This window comes from Eublepharis macularius, chromosome 9 (genome assembly GCF_028583425.1).
Source record: "Eublepharis macularius isolate TG4126 chromosome 9, MPM_Emac_v1.0, whole genome shotgun sequence".
Lineage (NCBI taxonomy): Eukaryota > Metazoa > Chordata > Lepidosauria > Squamata > Eublepharidae > Eublepharis > Eublepharis macularius.
The window spans coordinates 64706150-64720397 of record NC_072798.1 but is presented as its reverse complement, the minus strand read 5'-3'; the positions used below and the strand labels follow the sequence as shown (position 1 = coordinate 64720397).

The 14248-nt window shown below is 39.2% G+C and overlaps 1 protein-coding gene across 4 annotated transcripts in view; it reads right to left on the bottom strand.

The window, feature by feature from the left end:
- GRIP1 (glutamate receptor interacting protein 1) overlaps positions 1–14248 on the bottom strand; it is a 319786-nt gene that overhangs the window by 33122 nt on the left and 272416 nt on the right. For all 4 annotated transcript variants that reach the window (XM_054988325.1, XM_054988327.1, XM_054988326.1 and 1 more), the window contains exons 11-13: positions 7935–8121; positions 7216–7361; positions 4111–4191 (exon numbers count right to left, since the gene is read on the bottom strand). In XM_054988325.1, the coding sequence (XP_054844300.1) occupies positions 4111–4191; positions 7216–7361; positions 7935–8121 (414 nt within the window). The remainder of the gene's footprint in view (positions 1–4110; positions 4192–7215; positions 7362–7934; positions 8122–14248) is intronic.

The window sequence follows — 14248 nt, the reverse complement described above, 5'->3', positions numbered from 1 at the left end:
TCCCCTCCTCCCCCCTCCTCTTCTATATTTGACCAGTTTCTGTACCATGCATCTGACGAAGAGAACTTGATTCTCAAAAGCTTATGCTACAATAAAATTGGTTAGTCTTAAAGGTGCTACTGGACTCTTTTTGATTTTGCTACCACAGACTAACACGGCTAACTCCTCTGCATCTTTATCCTTCAGGTTCAGTATTATCTATTTGACAACAGTGTCTCTTGAACTGGGATCTGTACTACTCAAGATCCATTTAACTGGAAATTCCAGAAAACTTCTGCATGCAAATAACTAATGCCTCTCCCCATTCTCCTCTTTCAAGGAATAACTCCAATTTAAAACCATTCCTGAAAATGTATGCATTTAGTCTATTGATATGCTGCTTTTCCAGATTGAAAACTGTGCAGAGTAGTTTATAAGTGTCTGGGGTGCTCTTGGACTGAGGCTTAGTGCTGGATAAGCAGGTGGCAGCTGTGGCCAAGGGATCCTTTTACCAGCTTCGACTGGTTAGCCAGCTGCAGCCTTTGCTGGTCACTGGGGGTTCATGCTCTGGTTGTCTCTGGATTAGATTACTGAATGCTCTCTACATAGGGCTGTTTTAAGAAGTGTTCTGAAATTTCAACTGGTGCAGAATGCTGCAACCAGAATATTGACTGGAATGGGTCACACGGACCATATCATTTCAGTCCTGGCCCATCTATACTGTGTCCCAATTTGTTTTCGGGCCCAAGGTGCTGGCGCTGACATTTAAAGCCCTGTATGGTTTGGATCAACATACCTGAAGGACTGCCTTATGACCCTCCCTTACAAGCCTGACCACTGCAGTAATCTCTGGAGACCAGGCTGTGGGTGCCCCTGCTTTCCAAGATTAGGTGGGTGGCAACAGAGGAGAGACCATCCTCAGTAGTGGCACCAAAATTCTGGATCTCTCTCCTCAAGGAGATTCATTTGTCCTTCTGTTGCCATCTCCCACCAATGGGTGAAGACTTTTTCATTTCATTTAGCATTCCCTCTGTGATCCCTCCTTCCTATCCAATGTTTTAATTGTTTTAATCACTTTGGTGGCCCTTGTGAGGGTAGAAAGGTAAGGTACAAATTTTGTAAAAATAAATGAAATAAACTTCACTAGTATTGTCGAAGGCTTTCACGGCCGGAGAACGATGGTTGTTGTGGGTTTTCCGGGCTGTATTGCCGTGGTCTTGGCATTGTAGTTCCTGACGTTTCACCAGCAGCTGTGGCTGGCATCTTCAGAGGTGTAGCTCCAAAAGACAGAGATCTCTCAGTGTCACAGTGTGGACCTGCCAACATCTTTTCCACACTGTGACACTGAGAGATCTCTGTCTTTTGGTGCTACACCTCTGAAGATGCCAGCCACAGCTGCTGGCGAAACGTCAGGAACTACAATGCCAAGACCACGGCAATACAGCCCGGAAAACCCACAACAACCAAACTTCACTAGATTTGTATAATCTAATCTTGTATAATAGTTCTAAATGCATAACATAAGAGAGCCTTTATTCCATAACTTTCAGCTATGCTCTCTTGTGCTTTCCTCCATAGCCTCAAAGAATAAACAGCTTCCACTTCTTAGTGGAATAATTTGAAAAATAGCATTGATTATCTGCGTATATTCTAGCATTTGACTGCTGAAAAGCAAAACATTCCTATAAACTTATAATAGTAAAGAGTCCAGTAGCACCTTAAAGACTAACCAACTTTATTGTAGCATAAGCTTTTGAGAATCAGTTCTCTTTGTCAGATGCATGGAGGGTATGAAGAAACTGGCCATATATTTATAAGTGGTGAGGGGAGTGGGGAGTAGATGCAAATCAGTTGCAAAAGTCATGAAAGAAGTGGAGCGCACAATCCAGGCTGAGTGTGACGTCTCCCCTCCATAGCTTAATCTGAATGGAATGCCTGAAAGGCAGTTACTCCTGAAAATGAGATAACCATTCATAGTCTCATTGATAGAGCCAGTTTGGTGTAGTGGTTAAGAGCGTGGGACTCTAATCTGGAGAGCCGGGTTTGATTCTCTACTCCTCCACTTGAAGCCAGCTGGATGACCTTGGGCTAGTCAGAGTTCTCTGGAGCTCTCTCAGCCCCACCCACCTCACAGGGTGTTTTGTTGTTGGGATGATAATGGCATACTTTGTAAACCACTCTGAGTGGTTGTTAAATCATCCTGAAGGGTGGTATATAAATCGAATGTTATTATATTATTATTATTCAATCCAAGTCTGACTGAGTCAAATTTACTTATGAATTTCATTTCAGCACCTTCCCATTGGATTTTGTTTTTGTCTGGTTATCTCATTATCAGAAGTAACTGCCTTTCAGGCATTCTATTCAGATTCAGCTATGGAGGGGAGACGTCACACCCAGCCTGGATTGTGCACTCCACTTCTTTCATGACTTCTGCAACTGATTTGCATCTACTCCCCCCTCCCCTCATCACTTATATATATCTGGCCAATTTCTTCATACCCTCCATGCATCTGATGAAGAGAACTGTGATTCTCGAAAGCTTATGCTACAATAAAGTTGGTTAGTCTTTAATGTGCAACTGGACTTTTTACTATTTTGCTACTACAGACTAATTCGGCTAACTCCTGGATCTATAAACATATAACACTCCTACTGTCATACCAAGGTAAATTTAAAATGGATAGCATCTCATTTTTGCAAAAGGTCAAACAGAACTTAAATTGAAACAACTAAAGCTAATCTGTACTAACCACTAGTCCTCCCTGGCTGTTTCAACATCATGAAGTATGTTTCACTTACACAGCAATAGCATCATATGGCTCTTGCTATTGCTACATTGGAGCTGTTTTCCATATTGTTGTAGAAACCAAGCTAATTGGAATTTTGACAGGAATATAAATGAAATGCTTGATGCTAATGTGCTACCAATGCCCTGAATATATCTTTAAGAAATTAGCTAGTGCAAAACTACTCACCCTACTCAATGCCATCGTAATTCATTTCTGAGTTAATTAGCTAAAACAGGGCAAGTGTCAAACCAAATGATACTGAACTTCAAGGATTTCATGATCCTCTGAACTTGTTACCTGATGAGTATAAACATTCTCATTACAGTAATTTCACAATTTTAATGCATAGATCAAATGAGATTTATCCTTATTAGAACAATAGGAGAACCAGCATGGTCAGTGATTACAGGGTCAGATTAGGATCTGAGACATCTTCAGATCTCCATTCTGCCATGGAAACTTGCTAGGCCAGTCACGCTCTCCTGGCCTAACCTATCTCACAGGATTGTTGTGAGGATAAAATGGAGGCAGGGAGAGATGATGTAGTAGGCCTCTTTGGGTCCCCATCAGAGAGGAAGGCAGGGTATAAATATCTGAACAAATACATAAATAAATATGATAAAACAATAATGGAAGAACCAACCACCTTCCAAATGTTCTCAAAGTTAAAGCAAGACATTTAACATTCAAGGAGAGAATATAGGGACTAAGACTTAATATGGTTGACAAATTTAAAATAGATAGCATTGTTTGTAAAGCTTATCTCAACCAGGCAGCATTAGAAGAGAGTTTTGGACATTGAATTTTGACAAAAACCACAGCACTATGGTGACTGATGTGTAAAAACTGCACAGCAGTCAAAGAAAAGAACCATCTTATAACCTTTCCTCAACTATTATCTTATTAATATCCTGTATCTATATTTCATTTTGCTGACGGACCTAAGCCTTTCATTTCCTTCAAATTCTATTCCTTACTAACAAAATCTCTGTGATTAAATTTATAGAAAGAATGATATAATTTTCATCAAAGTTTCAGGTAGTGTCCTAAGTAAATGACTTCATTTGAGTTTCTAGATTGAGCTTTTGACTGATTTTGATCTACTCTCTGGTCAAAAGCTCATAGAAAACAAAATAAAGCTCAGGTGGATAACACTGCAATAATTTTGAAACTGATCACTACAGAGGGATCCACAAAAGCAGTAGAAGAGGGTAATTAGAGGCTGCCACAGGAGGAGAAATGGGAGAAAATCCCCTCCTTGCGAGTACATATCTTTTCTGATGGGATCCAAATCTACATAGAATATTTAAAAAAATGATAAATATCTATTTTTACTTACAGCTTATGGTGATTCCAAGCTCTACATTATGCTTCTTTGGTAGTTTTACATGAAAAGTGCCACTACTTGGTATGACAGACTCTGGAATTAAAAGTTGTGTCATTTATAGTGTATGCCAGGATCAACCATATTTACAGCATTCTCATCATTTACACCCAGCCCATTCTTTAAAAATAATTTAAAAGTCTGAGACAATTAAGCACTGCAAATATTTTACATTAATGATTTAAATTCCACTGTGTAACTCACATACTGCTAGAAGAACCTGAATCACATTGTTGGAAAAGTGAAAGATGAAGTTACACAGTAGCTGCCCATATCATATCATATCATATCATATCATATCATATCATATCATATCATATCATATCATATCATATCATATCATATCATATCATATCATATCATATCATATCATATCATATCATACTACTGCAATCCTAAGCAAAGTTTCATTTGGTCAGATTGGAGACAGGGTGTTTGAAAGTTGAAGTCTGGGTCTGTATTTTAACAATATATATGTGGTTAAAGGGACATCTTAACCTGCAAAGTCTATTCTCCCTGATATTTTGTGACAACTTTCAATCTAATTGATTAAAGCCTGTTCAAAGTCACCTGTTGAGAATCAGTCTCTTCCCTCAAATGCTCCTATGGAACAGAGCAAGCAAAAAAACTAGTTAAGCAAAGAATTGAAGATATAGAATGCCAAACTGACTGTTCCAGCCTACAAAACACCAAGGTTCAGGTAAACATCAAATACTTTGTGGAACTGGCAAATTATTTAACAATTCTTGAAGTGAAAGGGTTTAGAAGAGCCTTCTCTCTGGCAAGGTGCTCTGCTCTTTCTTCCGCTGTACTCGAAGGCAAGTACTAGACCATTCCTTTTACTGAAAGGTTCTGTACCTGTCACTTAAGGGAGATAAAGACCATGGAACATATGTTTTTTACATGCCCGTACTATAAGGTGGCACACAGTGAGATGATCATTACCCTGTTGTTCCAAAAAAACCCAGACTTCTAAGAAAAAGCTAGACTTGACTTTCTTCTTTCTGATAGAGATGCCAAAATTACTTACCAAGTAGCCAGCTTCTGTATGGCAGTACTCAGGCTAAGGAAATTTTATGGTATTTAGACTGTAATGTAATTGTTTTATACTATATTTATATTTATTATTATATCTAAATATGGATTTTAAGTATGTATTTCTTTTTATATGCTTGGTCGAAGGACTGCAACAATAAATGAATGAATAAGCCAAGTTTCATTTTTCTACGTTCAGTGAAGTTAATAGGCTTAGAAGGGAGTGCCTCTGCTTTGCATTGCAAACGTAGCACTGACTTAAAGGTGATTTGCAGATATTGGATAGTGACAAGGAACACAGTTCCTACTACAGTGAGTCCTACTACAGCATATATGAATCCTACTACAGCATATATAAACACACAGAGAGAAAGACTGAATCTCTTAGGACTAAGAATGTTCAAACAGCCAGTAGTTCTTCTCACATCGTGTTTACCAGTTGCGAACAGAGAGCTGATTTATCAATGGACTGTTCATCTGTCAATGGACTGAACAGATGATTGTGGCTGTACAGAAGGTTGCTTCACCATATTCCATCCTTACAGTGCAGTACAACACAATCGGCTTTTTGCACACGTTCTCACACAGTTTGATTGCATTCTACTCCCCCTCCCCTTTTTATGCAGTTGTCCCGCCCAGCAGACGATTGTTATGCAGGTTGATCTCCCTCCCCACCCCATTCGCCTCCAGATAACTTTTTTTTAAAATTGAGAATGAAGCAATAATGTTCTAATGAAAGCCTGCCACAATATCCTCTACAAAATGGTCTAAGACTTTTTTTCTTTAATGAAAGTGGAAATTCAGAGAAGCTAGTAGAGTGTAGCCATAGATTGTCAGAATATTACTGTGAAATTGTAATGAAGCAATTTTTTATTTTTAAAGAAGCCCTCAAACTCCATCCAGCGGCAAGAGAAATGCACAGTTAAATCAGTCACATAACATAGGAATGAATAATCAAAGTGTTTTTAAACTACATCCTACTGTTTAATGTTCATCTACATAGTACTTAGTGACGTTAACAGCTGGTGATCTGTTTGGATCAGCAGGTGTATTACTAACCTGTTTGGGGAGCATTCAATTCATTGCCAAATCAAACAGACTCAATGATTAACTCACATCTGATCATCATAGCAGATCAAGGTAAGTTTGACTGTCTAACACATTTGACATGAAATTTGTAGTGTCCATACTTAGGGCAAGTGCAGCCCTCATTCTACCCTCCACCCTCTTCTTTCACTGGATGGCAGCAGCTGTGCCATAGCTAAACTACCTAGACAGTGAGCAAATAGTGGTCTGTCTGTTTACCAAATTAAGTTCCATGTGTACACCACACCACATTAAGTTCCATAATAGAATAATAGAGAGCCAGTTTGGTGTAGTGGTTAAGAGCACGGGACTCTAACCTGGAGAGCTGGGTTTGATTCCCCACTCCTCCGCTTGAAGCCAGCTGGGTGACCTTGGGTTAGTCACAGTTCTCTGGAGCTCTCTCAGCCCCTCCCATCTCACAGGGTGTATGTTGTGGGGATAATAATGACATACTTTGTAAACCACTCTGAGTGGGCATTAAGTTATCCTGAAGGGCGGTATATAAATCGAATGTTGTTGTTATTATTATTATTAATAAAAGAAGGGTACAAATAATAACATTCAATTTAATAACATTTGATTTATATACCATACTTCAGAGGATGACTTAACACCCACTCAGAGCGGTTTAGAAAGTATGTCATTATTATCCCCACAACAACAAACACCATGTGAGGTGGGCGGGGCTGAGAGAGCTCCTAGAAGCTGTGACTGACCCAAGGTCACCCAGCTGACTTTAAGTGGAGGAGTGGGGAATCAAACCCAGCTCTCCAGGTTAGAGTCCCGTGCTCTTAACCACTACACCAAACTGGCTCTTATAAATGAAATTATATGAAGACAAATGACCCGTGTTTGTGTGTGTGATAGCAGTGTCAGATTCAAAAGAAAAGGGCTGGATTCCTAGCATTCTAGCAAGATAACATACTTGAGTATTCATACCTGCAACATCAAATTCTATTTCCAAAGTGACCTTGCTGGTGATAGAAGAATCTCTGAGAAGCTGATTAGCTTCATCAAAAGTGCTATCTTCTGTTGGGATCCCATTTATAGCCAGTACCCTGTCTCCGATTTGTAAGATGCCACACCTTGACACAACAAAAAAGTCAAGCATTATAACTAAAACAATAGCCAACTAAATCCAATTCAAACCACACAACAGGAGGATGATACAAGAATCACTACTTTCTCCCCATTTTCTACCAAACTGAAAATACAAAAAAGCATATTACTGGGCTAATTTTATTCCATATGAAATCATATAGAACATGTAAACCAAAACTTTGGTATTGTTAAAATTTGATTTCAACAAAAACTAAACAAATCGATAGATTTTCTGCCAGTTTACATCCAAATAATTAAATATTTTGAATTAAGTTTGAGAGACGCCATTAGGGAAAATGCGGTCTAATTAACATAGCTTGTTGAAGGCAGTCTTCTACATAAGGCACTGTATGTTGCTTTTTATTCTTCTCATACCTGATCAAGACTAAGAAATCCTTTACTGGGGGCATGGAATTCACTGCATATTACATTTGTCACTGAGCAACTAAAGAATAATTTATCAGCAATCTGAAAGTAACTTCTGCATAGAAAGAAAGCTTCTGCATAGATATTCTCAGCAATAAATAGAACCAAGGAATTCTCTCAAAGTTTCTCACCTTTCTGCTGGGCTGTCAGCCTCAATATATGAAATCAGAGGTGGTGAAGACAAGGTTTCAGTAGCAAACACGCTTCCCTGGAGCTGCATCCCAAATCCCACAACTGGGTCAGCTGTCAGCACCACTTCTGTGGTTTCTGTGTGGACGACCTGCCCAGCCAGCCCAACAGTGCTAGAAGCAAGTGACACTGTAGAATATGCCGGACAAGGGTCAATGACATTCAGAAAGAGGTGGCACAAATTAAATCTTATTTTCTGGAATGCCGTCAAAAAAGCATATTATAGTGCAACAATTACAGATTTCTGTTTTAAAAAATCATATTATTTAGGGCCAACGCAGCAAGCAATATTTATACAAGCATTACACATAAAGCTGAGCAGATTAAATTTGATAATGAATATTGAGGGCAAATTTTCTGAGTATATAATATATAATGTCTTTTTGATCCTTGAGTCACTAAGGAGTTTTTGTCAAGGGTTATTGGTGTTGATTCAGATTTCCTACAGGGCAAATATGTTTTATATAACCCTGGATCTCTATAAGATTGGCAATAGTCATCTTTGACACATTCCTGCTGGGACTGTATCTTGGGATGTATCCTGCAGAAAAGCTCTGAAAGGATTTCTATCAGCAGAGTATGACTTCCTTGCCTCTCATTGCCTGAATGCCTCCCAAAATGCTGCTCCTAAGGGACAGATTAAAATTACCTCTCTCCCATCTGCAGAAATTTTCTGCTTGATCTTTCCTCATCAACATCTATATATATAAAGACAAGTGTCCTGACTGACTCATCAACACCCAACCCAAACCCCTGGAACTAGAAACATGAATAAAAACAACATTCAATTTATATACCGCTCTTCAGGATGACTTAACACCCACTCAGAGTGGTTTACGAAGTATGCCATTATTATCCCCACAACAAAACACCCTGTGAGGTGGGTGGGGCTGAGAGAGCTAGAAGCTGTGACTGACCCAAGGTCACCCAGCTGGCTTCAAGTAGAGGAGTGGGGAATCAAACCTGGTTCTCCAGATAAGAGTCCTGCGCTCTTAACCACTACACCAAACTGGCTTTGGGGAAAACATTCCTTTCATGGTGTATTGTAAACACCCACTAAGAAGGGATTTTAAGAAATTCACCCTCTAAGGGGGTAAAAGGGATCAAATGTGTTTTCCCAAAGGGATACAGCTTCACTGTTGGCTGGCAGGCTGCTGCCTGCTTGCGCCCCCACCACTGCCAGCTTGGCCACTCTTCTCTGATTGGGCCAGCCTTTCAAGGTCATTTGCATATGCGGGCTGATTGGGGCTCACAACATTCCACACTTCATTCCCTCAACACGCTTCACTTTATTCAAACACCTTTGTGAAGCTCAGGTACTATGCTATTAGACTACAAAACCAACTCAAAAAACGGCCCCCCAAACCCAAAAAAATGTTACATATCCGTAACTATTGTAACTAGATTGAAAGTAGTTAAATACCGTAGCGAAGCACAGGTATCAAGCTAATTTTAATATAAAGGGGGAAAAAACACAGTTCTTTTTTATTCCCCCTAAGATTAAGAAATCATAGAGATTACTTTTAACACCTTATCTGAATACTTTATTTATATTTATTAACTGTTATGTCAACAATTCACATTTAATCTAACACTTTAATTTAATGAAGCATTAATTGGAACATTTACTCCAACTGTAACAAAATATGGAAATATCCACCTCAATAGTTATATAGTTTGCTTTATAAATACTGAAGAAAATAGTGAGGGCAAAGGCTTCTGCCTTCCTAAGACATATTCTTCAAACATGAGAAGTCAAAGGATGTTTATAAAAGAAAACAAACCCTGAACAAAGGTAATAAATAGCATGTGAAAGTGTGGGGGATCTTAAATTTTTACAGCTGTGTTTGGAAAGCCTGCATAAGTAATGCAGCCACTGCAAACTTCTGTTAATAAAATGTTTATGGTTCCCTACACTAGCATAGTTTACTGTCACGCATTTGGGAAGACTACATTAGCTATGCTGGCTTTTCTATACAAACAGCCATGAAACTTTATAGCATCTTTCACTCATACATATTCTAGTCTTTCCAAGGCAGACAGATTTATTAAATCTTGCATTTTTAAGTGCCCCATTAGAAACTGGTTTCTACCTCAAGCCTTGAATACCCTAAGGAAAGAGAAACAAATGCTTTCACATAAAAATAAAATTAAGAACAGCTTTTGTCAAAGAGTTACATAAGGCTTACTAGATGATGGAAAAAGCTATTTGTTTTGATATTTCTACTTAATGATATATTTAGACAAACTAAATATATTGTTATAAGTTGAAGGCAATGGCCAGTTAAAAGCAAATGACTGCCACGCATGAGTACAAAGAAGACACTCTTTATGTGTGAACTTCTTTAAGCATTGAAAAAATTGTCAAGGAACATCGTTATCAAACATTTTCTCAAGTATTTTCTTCTTGCTTCTATCCACAAAGAAAGGGATAAGGAAATGGCAGTCAGCTTAAAGGGAAAACCTGTCTTCTATGTTGTCTTCTATATTTAATTAATTAATTAATTAATTAATTAATTCTATTTGTATTCTGCCCTCCCCGCATCAGCAGGCTCAGGGAAGATCCCAATTAATACAAAATATAAAATACAAATACCTTTAAAACCAATAAAGCATCATAAATATTTTTAAAAGAACACACACAACAAGCAATACAGTAGCAGATTTTAAGAGACACATGGCAGCAGATTTTCACCAGCAACCACCACCCAATCACCTCCAGAAATATATGGCAAAGACTGGTGGTGGATACCCTTTGTAGGGGCACAGCTATCTCTAGGTGGCCGGCAGGGAGGCCCAGAGCATCAACCATATGCCTGGCGGAACAGCTCTGTCTTACAGGCCTGGCAGAAGGATAGCAAATCCAGCTGGGCCCTGATCTCTTTAGACAGAGCGCTCCACCAGGGCTGAATCCACACTACCTCGGCGCGTCCCGGTGGTGCACTAAATGTTCGCTAAACACCCAGAAGTAAAGCGTCTTTCAAGCGCGATTTCTGAATCGCGCTAGAAAGACGCTATACTTCCGGTTGTTTAGCGAACATTTAGTGCAACACCGGGACATGCCGAGGTAATGTGGATTCAGCCCAGGTTGGAGCTAGGACCAAAAAGGCCCTGGTTCTGGTCAATGCTAAACAGGCCGCCCTGGGACCAGGGACCAGTAGCAGCTGTTTATCACTGGATGAGAGCATCCTCCGGGGCTCATACGGGGAGAGACAGTCCTGTAGATTTAACGTTCATGTTTACAATTAATACAGTAATTTTGGCAAGATAGAGAATTTTTAAATTAAACAGAGTAAGGCAAGCCATGTCTAATTATGCCTACAAGTGGTTGTGCAAAAAGTAGTTTACAATCATAATTGCAATACAGTACAGTAATTTTACAACAGGACACTTCTGCTGACTTGTATAACGTCATTCATTGAGCTTAGGGATGAGTTTCAGAAAACGTTTCAGCCTTCTGTCCACTGGAGCACAATAACTGTGACAAAATATCCAGGCCCGTGAAATTATTAAGAAGGACTAGTCACTGCCTGACATGATGCTAGCCAAAATCCACTCTGAACTATGTTTTAGTCCCATTGATTTAGTATATTAATGGAAACTATATGAACTAAAGCCCACACTCTCTATCTCAATCAACCTGTTGACAATCTTTCTTGCTATCTTCACTTCCGTTAAGTTATGCATGATGCAATCCTACGAACAATCTCCTGGAATAAGTCCCATTGAATAAAATGGGGTAGACCTGCTTAGGATTGCTCTGGCAGTCTCTAAAACTTCAAATGTAATAGGAGTAACTTACAAACTAAAACAAAGGTTTTCGAATGTGATGCCCTATTATAACATAGGTGTCAACAGAATGCTGTATCTTTCCAGCAATGCTCAGGCATCAGGGTTCCAGTACCGTCAAGGCAGCAGGAGATCGTCCTACTTACAGTCCTAACTGCCATTTATCAGATCTAATAGCTCAACCAGGATAAAGCTTCTTGTATAAAAGGATGGTCTACTTAGCATGTGTGATTTCTCTTGTATGGAATGCCAAATTTCTCTGTGTAATGATTAGAGATGGGCATGAACCTAAATACGACCCAAAAAAACCCACGAACCAGGCTGGTTCGGGGTTCACGAACCAGGGTTCATGGAAGCTCCTTTTCACAGAACTTCCACAAACTGTATACTGGTTCGTTGGGTCATATTTACAGGTGCAGTTTAAATAGCCATTTCCCCAGGGAAATGGCCATTTAAACTGCCCCTTTAAGGGACTTGCAAGGGCAGGTGCCTTTAAACTGCCAGAAGTTAGTGATCATTATAAATTATGGTTCTGATTCTTGATTGCATGCAGCCTTCTTCAGGAGCAACATCCGACATTTGTGAAAGGGCTTATTGAATGAGAGTAAGTGTAATTCTGATATGGAATACTCTTATGTACTGGGATGTTTGTATGTTTTCTAAACTGCACGTTTCTTTACATATGGGCCGAATCCACACTACATAAATTTTCCCACAGTTTTACAACTTTTTTTGTGCAAATCTCAGTGCTGTTCACACTACCTGTTTTCCATTCCACAGTTCTCTCGCTTCTCTTTCGGTTTGGTTTTCATCGCCAGTTACTGGTCTACTGCGGGAGTTGCACGGTGGACGTGAATCCCTAGAAGCGGTTTTCAAGTGCCTTTTCTTGAAACCACCCCCACTTCCGTTTCTCTACCCTGAATAGGAAACCCGTTCCTAACGCGTCGATTGGCTTATTGTCCCTGCAAATGCTCCGTACTCCATGAACGCTGGGCTTTCATAGCTTACTTTGTTATATTGAAAACATTATTTTGATGTTGCCAGAATAAAATCTCGTTGCTGGGGAAAGCGGTCTGGAAAATTCAATCCTCAGTGGCGCGATGCGGACCACCACATGTTTTTTTCCTTTTTTAATTTTTTAAAATCTGATTAATGTAATATCGAAATTCCGCTAAATATTCTTGTGCAATTCAGAATATAACGGAACACATAGGCACTAAAGATTCCCTTTTTTCTGCGGCCACCGCCACTTCCTAAATATTTTCATAATTACTGAAAATTTAAATGGGATATCTTTTTGCATAGATCCCAATTTGGTTTTTGGACGCAATCTTGAAAATTAGATAGATGCATTGAGGAGCCACTGCACTGTTGTGGCTTCAAAGCTTCATCTCTTCGACGAAGCTAAGAAGCATCGTCCTATCGAAATTTCCATGTTTCTGATCGAAAAAAAAGGAGCCGGGCAGCAGCACAACGCCTTCACATAGAGTAGCGCCTGTAGGCAACCAACATCTGCGAGGTGCACTGCATCATGATTATAACTACTTGCATCATCAAAGCTATTACGGGATCCATAATAATGAATCCTACCAGCCACTACCACCCACAAAGAGATCTTTCCTGCGCGCTTCCTTTTTATAGGATTTTTAAGTACCCCACCAGAAATGTGAACCAATCGCTATGAAAAGTGCCATGTGACACTTTGCTGATGTTTCAGTATATGGTGATTTCGAAATAACGGAAATCTGTTTAAAAATTTTTTTAAAAAATTGGGCGGGACGATTGATCCCCACCCACTAAGACGGCTTTGCCAATGGATATGTGAACAGTAGATCGCTCAAGGAATACGCAGTTTCAGCATGAATGTGAACAGACAGGTGAAATTTGTGGGTTGGAAACACACGGATTTTTTCCATTAAAAAAACGGAAAATAGGTGAAAATAGGTGAAAATTCGGCCTTGGTTTCTAAAATTATGGAATTTACGTCGGTGTGTTAACCATCTTTGACAAACCCACAGAAATGGGATACTACAAACGGGAGATTACCAACGAACTGGTCAACCCGTTAGATGGTCTTTTTCACCTGTACCCTCAGACCTAAGGCTAAGGACTCCATGCACTGGCTGAATGAATTAACTATTAATTACCAAATTAATGGTTATGTTACATTGTTCATGGTTAATTCCATCTTTGTAAATAAGGTATTAGCACTTATGTATAGGTCTGCATAGGAAGACTGTGTGTATTGATTTACATTGACTGGCATTTTGTTTACGAAATAATAACAAAATAGTTTTGTAATTGGTGTTAAGGACTTTATTCGTTAGGTCACGATTTCTCTTCTTGTTATTGCTGTTTTGCAGCAGAACAGCTTAGAAATACAGACAATGAAATGTTGGTTTTGGTTTTTTTAAATTCTATATTTTTGTTCCTGTGGGCTTCATTTTAGAAAATTCTGATGATTGAG